The sequence below is a fragment of the Thunnus thynnus genome, chromosome 13, assembly GCF_963924715.1.
Source record: "Thunnus thynnus chromosome 13, fThuThy2.1, whole genome shotgun sequence".
NCBI classification, from domain to species: domain Eukaryota; kingdom Metazoa; phylum Chordata; class Actinopteri; order Scombriformes; family Scombridae; genus Thunnus; species Thunnus thynnus.
This window is the reverse complement of record NC_089529.1, coordinates 31,764,912-31,786,046: the sequence shown is the minus strand read 5'-3', so window position 1 is coordinate 31,786,046 and position 21,135 is coordinate 31,764,912. Positions and strand designations below refer to the sequence as shown.

Sequence of the window (21,135 nt, the reverse complement as noted above, 5' to 3'; positions counted from 1 at the left end):
GATGTCAAACCACTGAACCAATCAGAACAGGCAGAATCAAACTGACGCTGTACCAATGAGGACATGAGAAGTTTCTCAACAGAAAAGTCAAAAAGAGTCTTAGTCTGTGAAACAGGAACTGAAGTTTGCTGCCACTCTTAGATAATATTTTATCAACAACAGATTCACAGGACAGTGACTGGTCCAATATTATTCCTAAATATGAGACAAAATATTATAAAATTTCAGTTCCATTACAAAAGATTTTCAGTGTATTTGTTCTTGACGTCTTTGTTCCAAACAGGATTGACTGGGTTTTACCCAAATGCATTGAAAGCTTGTTATCTATGAGCCACTCTCTCACACTTTCTGATTCATTACTAAGAGTTGTGAATTTCACTGACATCATTCCCAGATAGCAGTAATGCAGAATCATCAGCATACAGCAGCAGCTTGCATGTCACAGCAGCTGTCGTATCATTTATATACATAAGAAATAAAAGAGGCCCTAAAATAGAACATTGCAGCACCACACATGTAATATCCTGAGGTTCTGACAGAACCACTTCAACATCACAGACTTGAGTTCTTCCTGTAATGTAAGAAATAAACCATTTTACAGCAGTATGTCCAAACACCATGCACTGTAACTTTGACAACAGTACAGAATGATTCACTGTGTCAAAAGCTTTCTGCAAGTCAGCATAATTTCCTCCATCAAGGTTTTGTCTAATAAAATCAAACAAATGAATAAGACAGGTGTCAGTAGAGTCTGCTGCTGTAAAGCCAGACTGAAGCTCATACAACATATTGTATCTGACTAAATACTCCTCAACCTGCTCAAACACAAGACATCCAAAAACCTCAGACATGACACCTGCCTACTGTCTCACTTTCTCACCTAAATGTCATTTTCATACTGGGAGCTGCCCAGTTCAACCAGTCTGATACAAGCAGACACTGAGCAGCTCCACTGGAGCAGCTGGAGGTTGTAGCTGCCTTGCTCCAGGGCACTCCAGCAGTGTACAGTGAGGGAGGGAGAGCTGTATGGAGGGTTGATCAGAGCTATTGGGACTAAACCAAACTGACTGATGAAGCAAAACACTGAGCTGAAAGCTACAAACAGACTGAGCTGTTGATTCTCAGTGGGATCAGCAGGACTAGTAAAGCTTTACCACTACAGGGAGTCATCTGATTCTCTGTTCACATCCAAGTATCACTTGATGGACCTTTAGCTTGTGTTTGTCTCTGTGTGGACAGACATAATGTGAGCTCATTCTTCATGATTCCTCCACAGAGTGGACCAGGAGAGCTCAGAGGTTCCCAGTGGTCAGTCTGTCCAGCAGCATCAAACACACCTGGACTCCATATTTATGGTCTGTACATGTACAACAACTACTTTTACATCTATTCTGTTCACAGTCATCTCCATGCTGCACTTTGTAGACCAGTGGATTGTCAGTCTGTCCAACATGGATCTGATGTTTGCTTCATAATTTCAGTTTGATTGTGTCATTCATATAGTATTCTGTTCCAGCGGCTGGAGGAGAACATCTTCACCTTTGTGAAGAATGAGCTGAAGAAGATGCAGAAGGTTCTGAGTCCAGGTTACCAAGAATGCCTAGAGAGTCAGAGGGAGGATGAGGAGATGTTGGACGGTGAGGAGGAAGAGCAGAGGAGGAGCAGCAGAGACGCATTTCTGAAGATCACACTGCACTTCCTGAGGAGAATGAAGCAGGAGGAGCTGGCTGACCGTCTGCAGAGCAGTAAGAGGATTTCTATAAAGATTTAACATGATGGATAACTGAGAAATTTACTGATGTCTCAACAGATGGAGGAAAATACATTTTACTCACTCACTCTTTGAGGGAATTAAATGTTTAAATATTTGCTTCATTCATTGATCCTATTTCCTGTGTTCATTCAGGAACTCCTGCTCCAGTTGGTCAACGTGAACTCAAGTCTAACCTGCAGAAGAGGTTCCAGTGTGTGTTTGAGGGGATTGCTAAAGCAGGGAACCCAACCCTTCTGAATCAGATCTACACAGAGCTCTACATCACAGAGGGAGGGACTGCAGAGGTCAATGATGAACATGAGGTCAGACAGATTGAAACAGCATCCAGGAAAACAGACAGACCAGAAACAACCATCAGACAAGAAAACATCTTTAAAGCCTCACCTGGAAGAGATGAACCAATCAGAACAGTGATGACAAAGGGAGTGGCTGGCATTGGGAAAACAGTCTTAACACAGAAGTTCACTCTGGACTGGGCTGAAGACAAAGCCAACAAGGACATACACTTCACATTTCCGATCACTTTCAGAGAGCTGAATGTGCTGAAAGAGGAAAAGTACAGCTTGGTGGAACTTGTTCATCACTTCTTTACTGAAACCAAAGAAGCAGGAATCTGCAGGTTTGAAGAGTTCCAGGTTGTGTTCATCTTTGACGGTCTGGATGAGTGTCGACTTCCTCTGGACTTCCACAACACTAAGATCCTGACTGATGTTACAAAGTCCACCTCAGTGGATGTGCTGCTGACAAACCTCATCAGGGGGAAACTGCTTCCCTCTGCTCGCCTTTGGATAACCACACGACCTGCAGCAGCCAATCAGATCCCTCCTTGGTGTGTTGACATGGTGACAGAGGTCAGAGGGTTCACTGATCCACAGAAGGAGGAGTACTTCAGGAAGAGATTCAGAGATGAGAAGCAGGCCAGCACCATCATCTCCCACATCAAAACATCACAAAGCCTCCACATCATGTGCCACATGCCAGTCTTCTGCTGGATCACAGCTACAGTTCTGGAGGATCTGTTGAAAAGCAGAGAGGGAGGAGAGCTGCCCAAGACCCTGACTGAGATGTACATCCACTTCCTGGTGGTTCAGTCCAAGCTGAAGAATGTCAAGTATGATGGAGGAGCTGAGACAGATCCACACTGGAGTCCAGACAGCAGGAAGATGATTGAGTCTCTGGGAAAACTGGCTTTTGAGCAGCTGCAGAAAGGCAACCTGATCTTCTATGAATCAGACCTGACAGAGTGTGGCATCGATATCAGAGCAGCCTCAGTGTACTCAGGAGTGTTCACACAGATCTTTAAAGAGGAGAGAGGACTGTACCAGGACAAGGTGTTCTGCTTCGTCCATCTGAGTGTTCAGGAGTTTCTGGCTGCTCTTCATGTCCATCTGACATTCATCATGTCTGGAGTCAATCTGCTGGCAGAAGAACAAACAACATCCCAGAAGTCTGAAACTAAACAAAAATATACAGAGCCACATTTCTACCAGAGTGCTGTGGATGAGACCTTAAAGAGTCCAAATGGGCACCTGGACTTGTTCCTCCGCTTCCTCCTGGGTCTTTCACTGCAGACCAATCAGACTCTCCTACGAGGTCTGCTGACACAGACAGGAAGTAGTTCACAGACCAATCAGGAAACAGTCAAGTACATCAAGAAGAAGATCAGTGAGGATCTGTCTGCAGAGAGAAGCATCAATCTGTTCCACTGTCTGAATGAACTTAATGATCATTCTTTAGTGGAGGAGATCCAACAGTCCCTGAGATCAGGACGTCTCTCCACAGATAAACTGTCTCCTGCTCAGTGGTCAGCTCTGGTCTTCATCTTACTGTCATCAGAAAAAGATCTGGACGTGTTTGACCTGAAGAAATACTCTGCTTCAGAGGAGGCTCTTCTGAGGCTGTTGCCAGTGGTCAAAGCCTCCAACAAAGCTCTGTAAGTGCACAGATAGTTATTTATTGATTGATTTATTGAAAAGATATTCAAAGAAATGTATTCAAGATGGGAGAAAAATACGTTTTTAAGAATGTTTCCACATTTGTTCTCCAGACTAAGTGGTTGTAACCTCTCAGAGAGAAGCTGTGCAGCTCTGTCCTCAGTTCTCAGCTCCCAGTCCTCCAGCCTGAAAGGGCTAGATATGAGTAACAACAACCTGCAGAGTTCAGGAGTGAAGCTGCTGTCTGCTGGACTGGAGAGTCCACATTGTGCACTGGAAACTCTCAGGTCAGAATTCATCAACCTGCACAACTGATCACCATTTAAACTGTGATTTATATGACTTGATAAACACTTGGACATTTTCTCTACTCAAATTATTTTCAGACCAGTTGTGTGTTTAGACCCTGTGAATAACTTTCTACTAATATATTTCCATTTGTTTTGTTCTGTCTCCGCTGTTGGAACCTGAATACGAGAGAGGAGTTTTAGATTCAAAAACTGAATGAAGAACTGTGTAATTGGCCCAAAGTAACACAAATACAGACAGTAATTCAGTGACCAGTGTTTTGGTAACAGTTATAGTTTCTTTTAATTTCAGAGCAGCATCTGTGCTGGGATGATAGTGATTTTTAGGCACAATGGTGATATGACAGTGCACCCCAGCTGTTATGTGGTTAACCACCATTTAATTCTTCTTTTGTTTCAAACAACCTTTAAACTCAGGATGATTCCTGAAACTGTGTGAAGTATAGTCAGTGAGTATGAGTGAAGGAGTCAGAAATGTTTTCTTACTGTTCCACAACCTTCAGTCCTTATATGCCACATTAGTTGGGATTCCTGATCTGTATTCAACTGCCAGCATCTGAGATGGAGTCATTTACCTCTGTGACATGTTGGAGGTTTGATCTTCTTACAAACTGTAGTCATATCTGTCACCTGCAGCTCTTCATCTTAGCAGCTCATTGTGGCTGCTTCTTCTTTCACTATTCTTTATTTAGACCTATTTTTAGCAGTGAAGAGTTAGCAGACGCTAACATCATGTTGACTAAGGTTACAAAAAGCTGGAACTGCCTCACAATACAAACCTTACTGTGGTTGGCCATTTGAATTTAGAAGTAGTGACTGGAAGTATTAAGTTTAACTTTAAAGATTACAGAAATATATTGGTGATAATCGTAATAAACACACTACCTTCCAGTCCTGCAGTGATCTTAGATCATGTGACATGTATGTTGTTTTGTGTGTCTGCAGGCTGTCAGGATGTCTGATCACAGAGGAAGGCTGTGCTTTTCTGGCCTCAGCCCTGAGCTCCAACCCCTTCCATCTGAGAGAGCTAGATCTGAGTAACAACAACCTGCAGAGTTCAGGAGTGAAGCAGCTGTCTGCTGGACTGGAGAGTCCACACTGTGCACTGGAAACTCTCAGGTCAGAATTCATCAACCTGCACAGCTGATCACCATTTAAACTATGATTTATATGAGTTGATAGACACCTGGATATTTTCTCTAATCAAATTATTTTCAGACCAGTTGTGTGTTTAGACCCTGTGAATAACTTTCTACTAATATATTTCCATTTGTTTTGTTCTGTCTCCGCTGTTGGAACCTGAAATACGAGAGAGGAGTTTTAGATTCAAAAACTGGATGAAGAACTGTGTAATTGGCCCAAAGTAACACAAATACAGACAGTTATTCAGTGACCAGTGTTTTGGTAACAGTTATAGTTTTTTTAATTTCAGAGCAATATCTGTGCTGGGATGATAGTGATTTTTAGTCACAATGGTGATATGACAGTGCACACCAGCTGTTAAGTGGTTAACCACCATTTAATTCTTCTTTTGTTTCAAACAACCTTAAAACTCATGATTACTGAAAATGTATGAAGTAGAGTCAGTGAGTGTGAGTGAAGGAGTCAGAAATGCTTCCTTACTATTAGTTTTTATATTTATTTCCACAACCTTCAGTCCTTATATGCCACATTTGTTAGGATTCCTGTTCTGTATTCAACTGTGAGCATCTGAGATGGAGTCATTTACCTCTGTGACGTGTTGGAGGTTTGAAGTTTTTACAAACTGTAGTCAGAGTTTGTCACCTGCAGCTCTTCATCTTATCAGCTCATTGTGGCTGCTTCTTCTTTTACTATTCTTTATTTAGACCTATTTTTAGCAGTGAAGAGTTAGCAGATGCTAACATCATGTTGACTAAGACTACAGAAAGCTGGAACTGCCTCACAATACAAACCTTACTGTGGTTGGCCATTTGAATTTAGAAGTAGTAACTGGAAGTATTAAGTTTAACTTTAAAGATCACAGAAACATACTAGTGATGAAAGTAATAAACACACTACCTTCCAGTCCTGCAGTGATCTCAGATCATGTGACATATATGTTGTTTTGTATGTCTGCAGGCTGTCAGGATGTCTGATCACAGAGGAAGGCTGTGCTTCTCTGGCCTCAGCTCTGAGCTCCAACCCCTCCCATTTGAGAGAGCTAGATCTGAGCTACAATCATCCAGGAGACTCAGGAGAGAAGCTGCTGTCTGCTGGACTGGAGGATCCACACTGGAGACTGGACACTCTCAGGTATGGACAGACAGGTGGACTCTCTCAGGTATGGACCAACTCAGTCTCACAGATATTCGTGAAATAGTCATGTAATTTAATCTATCTATTCGTGTACATTGATACGATTTTTTCATTTATTTCGTGACAGTCAGCACAACTTTCAAACTAATGTATCTCAGGTGGAAGTAGGTTTCGTTCCTGCAGCAGGTTTTTTTCTGTCAGTTGGGACTCGGTAGCTCAGAGGCTGGATTGTTTGTTTCTCATTAGTTATTCATTTTTAAATTATAATCGCTACATCACTCAACATTTAATCAAAAGATTTTATCCTTGTTTTTATTTTTTTACTCTAATATTACCAGTCTGGTGGGACCGGGGTATTTTCCTCACTGTCGATTTTAATATCTTTAACATTTCTCAACACTAAACAAGAAGGTGTCCTTGATAACTCAACAATATGAAAGGTTATGACCATCCGTTTTAATTATTTCAGCTTTGATTCTGAGAAATCAAGTTTTCTTGTCAGTTTTGGACGATAGTGGAAGCAGTTACGTTAGCCTACCCATGATCCTCAGCGACCGTTACTATGGTGAAGACGCCAGCTAAAGCCGTGACATAAATTATATTCAGTATAACATTATACAGTACTGAAGATTGGTGGTTACAATCAGGAACAACATACTGTACTGTACATTGAAATGTAAAGAATATATTTGAATTTGAAGCTTTGTGATTGGCTGATTTCATGAGGCAATGCAGTTTGGGACTCGTTGTTGACTAAAGCTTTGTCATGTAGCTACACAGTCCTCTAGAGTTTTTATTTCAACGCAGTTGTTATTTGTTTGTACCGATGAACTGATCAGCCGGGAGAGTTTCAGGCCCATTAACTGTTGGAAATGTTTAAACAGGACGTCATGAAACAGTTCATCTAGGAAAATAAATGAGATTACTTTTTCTACTTTTTCTACTTTCACTGTTTTTGTGTGACGATTGTTATCACAGCTCTTTGTTGATAAAAAAAGTTTTTTTAAGAAAAGAATGAGATTACTTCCCAGTGGCCCAGAGTAACTCCTCCAACTTTGCATATTGAATTTATTTGTAAGCCTACTTTTCAAGTTATTATTATTATTATTATTATTATTATTTATTTATTTATTTATTTTTTTTGTGAGCCAATGGGCTGTCTATAGGAAGGTGTGAATTTTGTGATGATAAATATATATATATTCTTGATCAAAAAATTCATACACATAGACACACACACACACACACACACACACACACACACACAGATATATATATATATGTACACTATGTTGCCAAAAGTATTGGCTCACCTGCCTGGACTCGCATATGAGCTTAAGTGACATCCCATTCTTAATCCATAGGGTTTAATACGACGTTGGTCCACCCTTTGCAGCTATAACAGCTTCAACTCTTCTGGGAAGGCTTTCCACAAGGTTTAGGAGTGTGTTTATGGGACTTTTTGATCATTCTTCCAGAAGCACATTTGTGAGGTCACACACTGATGGAGAGTTAGCTTGTTTGTCATTGTTGCTAATGATATCAGACTGGTTAACCAGCAGCCACAAAGTTCTGTTAACTAACAAACAAGATGACCAACAGCCACAAATGGATGTTATGACATGAATACTTCATCTCCATGATAGAAAGAAGAAGACATCAGATAACGTGAGTCAGATACAGCTTCTCTCTCTCTCTGTCTCTTTGGTTGCTAATTTCATCTCTGATGGTTAAATGTCTCTGTGTGGCTGTTGTGTGAATTTATCTCCTTAACCAGAATGCAGCAGAGATCATATAATGTGTTGTAGGTAGTTTGCTTGTTGAAGTTACAGTGAGCTGTCTGGACTCACTCATTCATGTGGAATTGATCCAGTTTTTAATTGAGTGGTTGTTCAGTCACCTGTTGATGTTGTGTGATTAGTGAATGAGTGTGCAGGAGGTCTGGCTGCTTGTTGTGACAGTTTCTTCAGTTGGTTTTTAAGCTGAGTCGTATATTGAGTAATAAGCTTAAAGTAACTAGAATAACAAGTGTTAACATGTCAGCTTTGTAGACTATATTTTATATGTGATGCATATAGATCAGAGTGTGTAAGTCATGTATTTGATACATGCATTAATACTTTCTGATGTGAACCTACACTTTTAGATCTGTGAATGTTTTTAGTGTTCAGTCTTTCTAGTATTCAGCACTGATCTGTTCCTGTATCACATTATAAGCTTTATGGTACTTTATATATTTCTGTATACTAAGAAAATACACAGGAAACACGTGTAAATCATGTGATTTGTTGTCTGTTTCTGATGAGAACATAAATCTGTTGTCACAATAGAACAATACTATAAATTTGAATTTAACTTTGTTGGTAAAATGACACATTGTGAACCACTGCACGGCTAAAATTAGCTCTTCTTTGTTAAGAAACAATATGTATATGCTAAATGTCTTTAAAGAAGCAGCCTTTTCACCACTCAGGGGTTTTTGTTTTTGAAAGCAAATTGTTTTATTGGCATATAAAACTGTCCCCCACCCCTCTGATTTCATCAGCTGGGGAACAATGATATAGTTTGATGTGGTTTGTTGTGAGATTCCATGTTGGTTTTTCTCCTGTCCTCCCCAATATTTTGAGTCACCAGCCGCCACTGATATAACTATATATATATTATATATGTTCAGACGCGGCGCTAGAGTAAATCAATAGGACAGGCATTTGATTTTCATGAGGGGGCACAATGCATTGTATATTTGTTTAACCTGTTATCAAACAAGTTGAACACAGCTTTGGACGGAGGATACACAGACCCCCGGTCCTTGTGAAAGAAAACTGAATAGTAGGTTATCATTTTATAAATCTTTTGTTTATATGTTGCAAATGTTGTTAAACTAAGAGGTCAGTGGTTGTTGTCAACTGAATGTGATGTAATGTCATTGTCATTTTGGTATATATGCTGGTGAAGAAATCCTGCTCCTGGTCTAGTTGAACTCTTGAACTTGTTTCTATCTGAGGGCTGCTTGCTGACCTCAGGGGTTAGCTAGAGATATCTTTGTCTTAAGCCTGCTGTTTTAGAGACTGTGTGGATCATGAGGTATCTAGACAAGCTAAAGTTGAAGGATGTCCATGTTTGAAGTTATTGATTGACCATGAGGTCTGTATTAGATCGTATGACCATACTTGTTTGTAAGAAGGTGTAACAGTTTGTGGAAGTGTCTATTAGGGACCAGACTGTTTTAGCTTTCATTCTGGAGAGGTATAAAGCTGTCTGGTTTGGGTTAACAATCGTTAGAGAAAGGGCCGGCTGAACAACATGCTTTCTCTCCAAAAATACAAGATGATTGTATTTTTGTTTGTGTTTGGACATTTGTATAATTGTTACTGATGGTGTGATGGATTGTACAGCGTCTACAATTGCGTCACCAAGTAACAATGTTTAATGCTTTCTTTATGTCTCTGTGTGGTTCTTGAGCAACGATAAAACATTTCCACAACATCCTCCCGCCAGTTAAAAAGGAACAAATTTAGTCTTTGCAAACAGAAATGATGTCTGTGTTAATTTGCATATAGAGCGAGGAAGTGAGATCCGAATAACAAGTGGTCACTCAAGACGGATGTTAATACCAGGCGTAAACAGACGTACTTGGAGCTGTCCACTTGTGATCGGATCACCTGAGACGGATGTTAATACCAGGTGTAAACAGGGACTAAGATGCAAGGAAAAGAAGCAAGTGAGGGAAACGTGGATGCAATTTAAGAGACTTGAGATGCAACCAAGGAAACAAAGCGAGGAGAGAGGAAACAAGAACATTTGTTTTTAGAGACATGAGACGTTCTTTCCTCTGAAGTGTCACATGAAGCGACGTCCGTTTCTGATGACGGCGGCAGCTGATCACAGCTGATCAGCTGTCAGTCAGTTTTAACAGCTGTAGAAACTTCTGATTAATACTAATAAATGTTCACAGTTATCACTGCAGCAGCTGTTTCCTCTCTGCAGCTGTTACCTGTTTAACAAACATAAATAACAACCTGCATTCTGCATTTATACTGTGTCCTGCTCAGAGGCACAGGAACCATTTCTACTCACAGAATGCGTTTATATTATTTATTGATTATTTGCATCTGTATTGTTTGATATTCTGATAGTGAATTCATTATTTAATAACCCAGAATATGATCAGAGTGTCTTTTGAACACTGGAAAATATGTATTTGGCTAAATGTTTCAGGGAAAATGGAAATGATGTAACTCATATCAAACCCGACGCTCAGGAATTTTCAGCCTCACATGTGACTGAATGTAAATGAGGATAAATGATGTAAAATATAAATGTGTTGAACTGTTATTATGGATCAAATTAAAGTCAGGGAGAGTCTGTCTGTCAGCAAGAAACAGTTTAATGGAGGAAATAACATCATGAAAAGACAAATCTTTCTAATAAGAGACTTGAGATGTATGTGGGTGCTTTTCATTAAGCTAACTCTATGCTTCCTCGCGTCCTCTCTCCTCCGTGACCCGGAAATCGATCTCTCTCCGCCATCATGGAGGATCTTCCGATCCCTTAAATGCACCCGGAGGAGACGAGGAGCGAGGAGAGAGGAGGCTCCTGGAGGAGCTTAGAGCCAGGAAACACAGGTGTATCCTAGTGGAAGTGTTTTAACGGACGGCAACACCCCTTTGATCCAAAGTGTGTATTGATTGGTCAGCTGATCTGACGGGACAGTAAACAGTCGGCTGTTGTTGTAATACAGCAGATCAGGAAACTACCTGTGGAGAAGGAATGAAAGCACAACAGCAGCTGATCATAGCCTATTTATTTATAAAATAAAGATGACTGAATCATGAATCAATCATTAAAACTTTCTACTATTTCTCTTCATGAGGCAAAAGGCTTCTCCTTTCTTCTTCTGTGTTTCAGAGCGTCTCAGCTCCTTCAGGAAAACATGACGTCACACAGCTGCGTCTCCTATAAAACCATCCTGAGCCTGAAAAGCACGTCAGACTTTCACAAACTAAATAAGCAACATTTTATTTAAACATATTCTGCAGGCTGCAGCTGTTTCTATTGTTCCTTGATGTGGGTTCTGTTCTTTCAATAATTAACAGGTTTAAATTGTGTGTTTGTGTCTCATTCTGTGACAGACAGACGCTGCTATAGATCTATAATCAAATGATTAAACACTGGAGCAGTTATCAGCTGTTTTCCTTCCAGCTATCAATATGTAGAAATGATTAAGTAACAGTGTAAAGTCTTCATTCATTGTACATAAATTTTAAATGCAAACTTTAGAGTTTAAACTGTTACTTAGTCATTTCTATTGCTGACTTATTCATATTTGACATTTAGGGTGAAGTGCGTCATGACAACTTGTCTCCTCAAAATGATGCTGGAGTGAGCGACGACGTCCCGTTTGATAAATTAAATTCCTCCGTCCTCACGTCTCTCTCTCATCCTCGCTGGGAGAAGAGACGCGAGTGAGAGAAACCAGGAGACACGTTAGCGTAATGAAAAGCATCCAAGTATCCCAGAATGCATTTCACACCAACCGGCAGCGATGGCGGAGACTTTGAGTCAGGCTAAAAGCTGTTGTAACTTGAATTGTAGGATTATTAATATGTGACTTTATTAATTTTTAATGTTTTCAGGAGAGAAAGTAACATGTAGATTCCAACATGTGGCCAGTTTATCCCAGTAACTCCAGTCTGTAAACCTGCTGGGATGTGTTGGGAGATGTTTGGACCAGCCGCTCATCTCAGCTGCTAGCAGCCCGACTCCTGAGATGATCGGCCGGTCAACATGTGGTCATCCCGGGGAGAACATGATCCATGAACTGATCTGCAGCTCTTTGCTGATTCACCGCTGGCTCTAATGTCTCCGCAGCATTTAGATATATGATATAATTCCTTCTGGAAGATAAATGTTGGTCTCACACATGAAATCTAACAATTGTAGCTGCAACATTAGTTTGTCTGAATGTAAAGTGAAGCTTCATGTTTTTACTGGACAGAACAGCAGCGCTGCCTCTGGAGCTCCACATGTACACATATCACCACATTTACACACATATACATGGATTCAAATGAACAGATTCATTTCATTTATTTTATTAAGCTACATAACAGTTTAGATTTTTATTATAGCTACATTACAGACTGAATAACATCATTTACTGCATCTCTCTGTCAATGAGGTTTTTGTTTTGTGAGATAAAAAGTGTTAGTGGAGCTTTGAGTTGAGATTATTTTGTCACAGTACAGTCAGGTAGGTGTGTTGAAGCTGAGCTGCTGCTGTTCCAGCTGCAGAATGATCTACTGCGTCCTCTCGTCCTCACAAGTTTGTACTACTGAGTCCAACTTGCCAAGTCTGAACTAGCAAGTACACAAGTCCCAACTTGGTGTATTTGGTATTGAGAATATATCAAGTACGTCATATATAAGATATATGCACATATTTTTTCCAGCTGGCTGAGGAGACTATTATGCATGCAAGCATAGATTGTACTAAATATGATCAATAAAGACAATATATGAAGGAAGAACTCAGGAAGACTGGACTTCAGGAGCTCAGTGTTAAAACTTTAATGAACCTGCCAAGTGGGTGCAGCAGTAGTTTTCTTTGAGTTTATTAGACAGACAGGATTAATGTGTAGGATTTAATCTCTGGTCCACACCCCGGAGCAGAAGGTGGCGGTAATGCACCTAATACGCTGGTTGACAACCGCCGTTATAAACCAAAAAGAAGAAGTTTTTTCCAAACAGAGTGATACCTCCTGTCAGCCGAGGGGTTTCCTATCTGTGCAGCCGAACATAGCAGCTCCTCCGCGGACTGTTTCACCCTGACGGTCCCGGTGTTTCCTCCGCAGGCTGCACTTCACTCAGCTGCCCGACAGACCCGCTGCTTCTTCCCGCTTTAACCTGAATAACAAACCGGGGCTCGGTGCTCCGGTTGGATCCACATGGAGAGCCGAGACTAACGTTAGCTGAGAGGCTAGCGGAGCGTTAGCCGCAGCATGTTAGGAAGCACAGCCAGCTAGCACAGCCAGCTAGCACAGCCAGCTAGCACAGCCAGCTAGCACAGCCAGCTAGCACAGCCAGCTAGCACAGCCAGCTAGCACAGCCAGCTAGCACAGCCAGCTAGCACAGCCAGCTAGCACAGCCAGCTAGCACAGCCAGCTAGCACAGCACGTCATCATCGTCTCGTCAATGCTAAAGCTAATTAGCATATGTAGTCTAGTTAATGTGGTCAATATTATTATAAAATTCATGTGTTTTGGTGAAAGTTTCAGTGAGTGAGTTCATACTTTGAGCTGATAATTTAAAATGATTGAGACAACACAACGTCTTCTGTCACTATTCAGGCTGCTGTCATTTGTTGGAACTTAAAGATGTGTGTTATTTAATGTTTGTGTTGGTTAAAGGACTATTTGAACCTTTGATGGGTAACTGTTAGTGTATATCAGTAAACTGAGGAGGGTGTTGTGCTCTTGCTTGTTTCTTTTTGAAGGTGTAGAGAGCAGCGTTGGTGCCACAGTAGTAGTAGTGTCGTCTCCCTCCTTAATGATATGTACCTTTGGTTTTATTTCAGCTTCATAACACTACATTGTACTAAGCAGCTGTTGGCTCATTAGTTTGTTATTCACATGCACTAAAATTCAGCAGAATGCGGGAAATCAAGTCTTTGTAAGTAAAGTTTTCCTAGTGGGGACCCCCAGACCCCCCGCTGATAAACTGGTCTGACTGGAGCTATATTTCCCAGCCTGAATGATTTTCCCAGTCCGGCCCTGCTGTATAATGTTATACTGAATATAGTTTATGTCACAGCTTTAGCGTCTTCACCATAGTAACGGTGGCTGAGGATCATGGGTAGGCTAATGTAGCCGCTTCCGCTATCGTCCAAAACTGACAAGAAAACTTGGTCACAACCTTTCATATTGTTGAGTTATCAAGGACGCCTTCATGTTTTATGTTGAGAAATGTTAAAGATATTAAAATCAACAGTGAGGAAAATACTCATACGCAGCGCGTCCTCTCCGGTCCCACCAGACTGCTAATATTAGAATAAAAACATGAAAACAAGGATCAAATCTCTTGATGAAATGTTGAGTGATGTAGCGGTTATAGTTTAAAAATGAAGAACAAATGAGAAAAAACAATCCAGCCTCTGAGCTCCCGAGTCCCAACTGACAGAAAAAAACCTGCTGCAGGAACGAAACCTGCTTCCACCTGAAATACATTAGTTTGAAAATCCTGCTGACTGTCACCAAAAAAAAGGAAAAATGGTGTCAATGAACACGAAGAGATTAAATTTAGTGAATATTTCACTGATTACTGTGAGACTGAGACAGACAGGTGGACACTCTCAGGTGAGGACAGACAGGTGGACACTCTCAGGTGAGGACAGACAGGTGAACACTCAGGTACAGACAGACAGGTGGACGCTCTCAGGTGAGGACAGACAGGTGGACGCTCTCAGGTGAGGACAGACAGGTGGATGCTCTCAGGTACAGACAGACAGGTGGACGCTCTCAGATGAGGACAGACAGGTGGACGCTCTCAGGTAAGGACAGACAGGTGGACGCTCTCAGGTTAAGACAGACAGGTGGACACTCTCAGGTGAGGACAGACAGGTGAACACTCAGGTACAGACAGACAGGTGGACACTCTCAGGTGAGGACAGACAGGTGGACGCTCTCAGGTGAGGACAGACAGGTAGACTCTCAGGTGAGGACAGACAGGTGGACACTCTCAGGTGAGGACAGACAGGTGGACGCTCTCAGGTGAGGACAGACAGGTGGACGCTCTCAGGTGAGGACAGACAGGTGGACAGTAAATCAGCTCAAACTCTTGAGACTGCAGCTGATTGTCAGCTGTAACCATCATGCAGGAATGTTCCACCTGTGTGAGAGGAAATAACTTGTCAGTCGTCCAAAGATTGTTGAGGAAAGACAAACAGAAACAGGCGGTTTATCATTTTCATGTTAGTGTGAATCAGTTTAAACAGTCCTGTCATCTGTTCACAATACAAACTGCTGAGTCTGACAAGAAAAAGTCTCATTGTTGACATGATTTGACTTTGAGACGCCTGTTTCTGATTGGCTGAATGTAGCTGCTGTCGATAGTCGTCGTGCGACGTGATGTGATGGACGGTTGTGTTGCCTAGCAACAGCAAAGCAGCTCAGTGTGATGAGGATCAGAGCTGCTTTTTCTAGAGTGATGTCATGTCCATGTTTGCATGCTGAAAGAGAACGTGCTGCTCTGACCCCCCTCCTCCTTTCAGGCTGCAGCCTGCTGGAGTCCGATGGTTGACACCAGGTCTGAGGAAGTGTAAGTGTGTTTTTCATTTCATTCATCAAAACAAAGCTCATTCACATCCTACTGAGGATGAAGATGATGTCATCATCAAACAGATGATAGATCAATAACTGCAGCTGTATTGTGTCTCGTTCTCTCCATCAGATTTCTGTCGACTCACACTGGATCCAAACACAGTAAACAGAAACCTCAAACTGTCTGACAACAACAGGAAGGTGACACATGTGGAGGAGGATCAGTCATATCCTGATCATCCAGACAGATTTGATCACTGGGAACAGCTGCTGTGTAGAAATGATCTGACTGGTCGCTGTTACTGGGAGGTCGGGTGGAGAGGAGACGTTAATATATCAGTGAGTTACAGAGGAATCAGCAGGAAAGGATACATTGATGACTGTAGGTTTGGAAGGAATGATCAGTCCTGGAGTCTGATCTGCTCTGATGTTGGTTACTCTGTCTGTCACAATAACAGATCAACATTCATCTCCTCCTCCTCCTCCTCCTCCTCCTCCTCCTCTGTCTCTAACAGAGTAGCAGTGTATGTGGACTGTCCTGCTGGCACTCTGTCCTTCTACAGAGTCTCCTCTGACACACTGATCCACCTCCACACCTTCAACACCACATTCACTCAGGCTCTGTGTGCTGGGTTTGGGTTCTACTGGTCTAACTGGTCTGGTTCCTCAGTGTCTCTGTGTGGTCTGGAGGAGGAAGAGTCTCCTCCTGTTAGAGAAACTTTCTCACTGCTGACCAGATAGTTCAGTCTGTACAGGATCACACACAGCTGATGGTATTTAGTACCAACATGATCTCTCACTGCTTGTAAATGTAAACATGGTTTCCACATGATTGACAGTTTGTTTGTAAAATGAATCAAATGATAAACTGAGTCCAGTTGTTGTTTTCTGTTGTTAGTGTATTAGAAAGGCTTGAACTGTAATGGGATAATGGGAATGGGATCTTCACAATGTTTAGTTGTAGTTCTTCTAGTAGTTTCATAGTAACTGTGTTACCTGATTCCTTCACTTATTTAGAGATCACATGACAAATGATGGTCAGAACAACAGGCCTCCTATTGGCTGGTTAAATGAACACCTCTAATGGTGAAGGCTGAGGCTCAGCAGCTGGAGTGTGGCTGCTTTTATGCTGCGTTCATATCATATTGGAATGATGCTAATTATGAGATTCTGACTTGTAAATAGAATTCAGGTCAACATTCAAGTGGTAATTATGAAGTGGAAAAGCTGAAAGCTCTGATATTTACTGGATATGCTGGATTATTGTCAATAACAGTATTTTTGAGCCTCATTCCACCAACTTTGTAATCATGCAGCCGTCTTGATTTGTTGTGTGACATGAACGCTGGCGAGTTGTAAACATGGGAATCTTTCCCGCCTCTACCATCCATCCCATATGATGTGAACACAGCATTAGAGATGAGAAGTCCAGGAGCTGTTGTGTGTTTCTGACATACAGGAAGTATTTAGTTTTTCTCTGGAGTGTTTATTTAGTTCCTGTGTAGAGAATAAAGTTCATGATGATCAGTAGCTGATGTTAGTTTTCTCCATTTATTTTTGTGTGTGTGCATGTTAATTCATATCTAATTTCATATAGTAGATTGAAGGTATTTGACAGTTTCAGGACTGTTTAAAGTGTCAGTTTAATGTGTTTAGCTCACATTCAGTCTGACAGCTGTTGTTCAACATCAGACACACATTATTATTCCAAGCAGAGTATTTTTATATTCTTAAAACATGTGCGGAGGATCTTTAAAGTTCAGACAGTCTGTGACGACACAACTGACGTCAGTTAAAGTCCGTTTTGATTTTTTACATCCGCTGTCAAACTTTTTTGGCTTTTTTTGGTCAGAGCGACTCAAAAACAATGAGTTCTGATGGTGTTTATTGATCAGATTGATGGATTGGATTCATGTTCTACAGACACACTGTGAGATACATAATCAAAGTCTAAAAATACATCAAAGGAACTTTACAACATATCTGATATACTGTGTAAACTTTGTAAATGTGCATCACATAAGATAGATGATGTGGTTCAGTCAAACTGCTGATGTGAGAGTGGGAGAACAAACTGGTTTTAATGGTTTTAATGGTGACACGCTGTAAAGAGACAGTTTGATTTCTGATGGTGAATGAAAAGACTTCATATAAATTTGTTTAATAAGTATGTATTTGAACACTGGTGGAGTTTATTGATCCACTGGATGTGATTATTTCAAACATCTTCATTTCTTTTTAAAGCCTAAATGTTCCTGTTTTCATGTTTTAAAGTGTGAGTGAAGCAAACAGCTCCTCCTCTGACAGGATGTGATGCTGTGAGTGAACAGCAGGTGGCAGCAGACGCTCATGTTTCTGTTCCTCCAACACTTGAGTTTCACACAGTTTATATGTTCAGAGGTGGAAGAAATAAAACGCATCCTTTACTTTAGTAAAAGTAGTAAAACTACCATCAAATACTCCTTTACAAGTAAAAGTCCTGCATTCAACAATATATTGAAGCTCTGACAAATAAAATGTAGTGAATCATGAAACAGTTGAGTGTTTCTCTCTGACATGTGGAGGAAAAGTAGAAGGTGTGTCCACCAGTCCTCCCATAACACAGTCTAACTGGTCCCAGTATGAATCTAACAGCGGGCAGACTGGTTTGATGATGGTGTGTTTATATTCAGTATCTATATGTTGTAGATTATTCTATGAAGGATGATATTAAAATATATTTAGATTTCATTATCTGCTGTTTTTAACCGTCTTGCCAAGTTGTGACTGTTGGCGTCGACCTGAACAGGAAATAGTCACAACCTGGAAAAATGTTCAAAACCTTTTTAATGGTGGAACCAGCAGAATATATTTTCATCCAGATGTTTCAAAGAGTCTTTGGCTATAGAGCTTGGTTAGAACAATGTAAAAGTGGGCTTATATTTAGATAATAAAGAGGTAATAATAATGTCATATAATGGTAGTTAATAAGTGATAGCTTGGTATTAACAGTGGGTGTAACCACGGTAACAAAGGGCCAAGAAGAAAGGGGATATTTAGTGGAAATAAACCTAAAGAACAATGAGGCAGAACTAATTACAAACATCACAGTAACATTTCAGTAACTATACAGTAACCTGCTAATAATAAGGTTATATCATGTTTTTATTTAAAACAGTAATATGGTGACATTAATGGGGTAATAGCCTGATAATAATGATGTAATATGGTTCATATTTTCTAAATATTATGGGCTACTATCAGCGTCATACCTTCAAATGACATCACAGTTCTTGGACGTCTAAATCAGTGATTATCAGATTAACCTGCTGAAATTCTTCGTCTCTCATGTTCCAAACATGAACTTTTGTTTTGAGGTAAAAGTGTAAAAATTCTTCTTTTAATGCTGTGATTTGTTACCTGGAAACACGTCTGCTAGTTTCTGTGTAATAGCCATGAATCAGTGCTGCAAAATGCATAACTACATATTTCTACTTCATTTCACGGTGATATTAGATTAAACCAACAGCAACAACCCAAACCAAGAGGCACAGTGATCACCTGGAAACACACCTGGTAGGCCTAACCCTTCCACTGTTAACTCAACACAACATGTGCTACTGTTGATGAAAAGTTCCAGAAATATATGCTGCCTATGGACATATTTCACTCATCAAACTTCAGCTTCAAACAAGCCTTTTAAAAACATGTTTTTTATTATTATGGTATTTTGAAGTTAAAGAAAATACATCATTTTTTATCTTAGGTAACATGAAAGGAAGCATTTAGCAGCCGATTCATGGCTGTTACACAGAAACTACCAGGTGTGTTTCCAGGTAATCAATATGTCTCTTGGTGTTGGTTTCATCTCATCACAATCACCAAACATCACCGTCAAATGAAGTAGAAACTGGTAGTTTTGCATTTTGCATCTTTAGATGTGTTTCACATTATTATCTCTTTATTTTTGGCCCCTTATTATCTAATATTAGCTAGTTATAGCCATTGTTAATACCAAGCTTTTACATGTTAATTAGCATTATTACTAGCTGGTTATTATCAAATATTACCCACTATTACCTTGTTATTACCCAGCTGGAAGGTAAAGTGCTGCCACAAATCCTTCCAGCAGACACCAACAAAACTGCTTCTACGGTTCAACCTCAGTTTAGTCTCACTGGTGAAGTTTCTTACTGGATTTAAACCAGTTCATTTGTTAAATCTTTCTGGTTTTAATTGATACGTTTGTCAGTTGATACATATATATGTGGTTGTTGAGAAATAATAATCAATCTGTCCGTTCTGAACAGACACGTTTTGAACGGGCTCTGCACTAGTTCTAATAAAAAAAGAACTGTTAACTATTATTATTCTTCATTTCTTAAACTGTGCTGGTGTGTTTTTGTATTTCAGGATTGTATTGATTAGTTTTTATGTTGAATGTGTTTCTTTATGTTTCTTTGTCTTTTAACATCTTGGGACCATGTTGGAAATACGTGTTTTCACTGTAACATGTTATCACTTGGATTTCTGTTTTGTGTCTGTAATCCATAAATAAATAAATCATATCACAAACATAACTTTGCTCCAACAAATGTTTCTATATACAGGTGAGAGTGTTGAAGGTTACAGCATTTATAAATGACTTTAAATTAGATGAGAAATCATCCAAAACAAAGAAAACTGTTTTCTCTGCACTTTATTGTTGTAACAAAGACTTTTTCTTTTAACCTTCAGTTGGTTTTTAAATAAATAAGATAAATCAAGATAAAATAACTTCATTTATTATTTATTTTCATATTTCAAACCAGGCAGCAGGTGTTTGCTGCTTCTTCTTTCTGTACTCGAGGCCATTTTCAGGAAGGTTTCCCCAAACTGAGCGTGTGCAGAAGTTTTCCTGTCTGTTGAACAAGTTGAGCTTTTAGCTTTGATTGTAAATGAAACTTCAGTCAGAAAGTTTTACAGCTGCAGGAGTTTAACAGTCTGCTGATGTTCAGAACAGATTCTGTGGGCAGAGAAAGAAAACTAGTATCTAGTGGGACTCTACTGAGAGAGGAGACAAATGTCATATTTCCATCATGTTTTCCATTGTGTGGTTTTATTCCAGCCCATTAACAAGCATCAGGAGGGCAAAATATTAGGAACACTTTTCAATATAACACAGTCCAGTACAGCAGCCCCACTACCACCTCAATAATAAATATAAAATACAATTATCACCTTTCTGACAACGTCAACAACAACTGAGAATGTAGAAGCTTTGTAAATGTAGAATCGATGGCAGAGCTGTTGTGTTGGATCGCATCAGACTGCACAGGTGTTCCTAATAAAGTGATCTCCAGTCATTGTACATTTAGAGTCTGGAGGGTTGTGAGGTCACAGGTCACGTTAGAAAAAGCCTTCAGGACTGGAACATGGGCTGTGTGGGAGTCGGTCCTGATGAGATGTGATATATCAGAGTTGAGGCTAACATTAGCAGCTCTGGAAGGTTTACCTGAGATCAGCTGCTCGTCATCTTGTAAAAGTGAAACATGTTGAAAATACAAA

General features: G+C 40.3%; 2 protein-coding genes and 1 long non-coding RNA gene across 8 annotated transcripts in view; 2 read left to right on the top strand and 1 right to left on the bottom strand.

Moving 5' to 3' along the window:
• Positions 1-21,135, top strand: part of LOC137196216 (NLR family CARD domain-containing protein 3-like) — a 138,453-nt gene that overhangs the window by 32,042 nt on the left and 85,276 nt on the right. Inside the window, exon 1 of one of the 6 annotated variants that reach the window (XR_010931226.1) lies at positions 9,286-9,977. The exons of 3 other annotated variants lie outside the window; for them this stretch is intronic. The gene's annotated coding sequence lies outside the window, so the exon portion shown is untranslated. Of the gene's footprint in view, positions 1-9,285; positions 9,978-21,135 lie in introns of those variants that run through there. 2 more of the 6 variants (XR_010931227.1, XR_010931228.1) reach the window with 2 other exon arrangements.
• The window catches only part of LOC137196220 (uncharacterized), a 31,634-nt gene that overhangs the window by 4,763 nt on the left and 5,736 nt on the right, over positions 1-21,135 (bottom strand). The window lies entirely within an intron of this gene.
• Positions 1,262-20,168, top strand: LOC137196264 (uncharacterized). Its single transcript, XM_067609136.1, has 8 exons — positions 1,262-1,308; positions 1,504-1,745; positions 1,907-1,964; positions 3,822-3,995; positions 4,962-5,135; positions 6,117-6,290; positions 15,525-15,607; positions 15,740-20,168. Exons 1-8 carry the CDS (start codon positions 1,262-1,264, stop codon positions 16,348-16,350), a joined length of 1,563 nt encoding a protein of 520 aa, XP_067465237.1. The 3' UTR covers positions 16,351-20,168.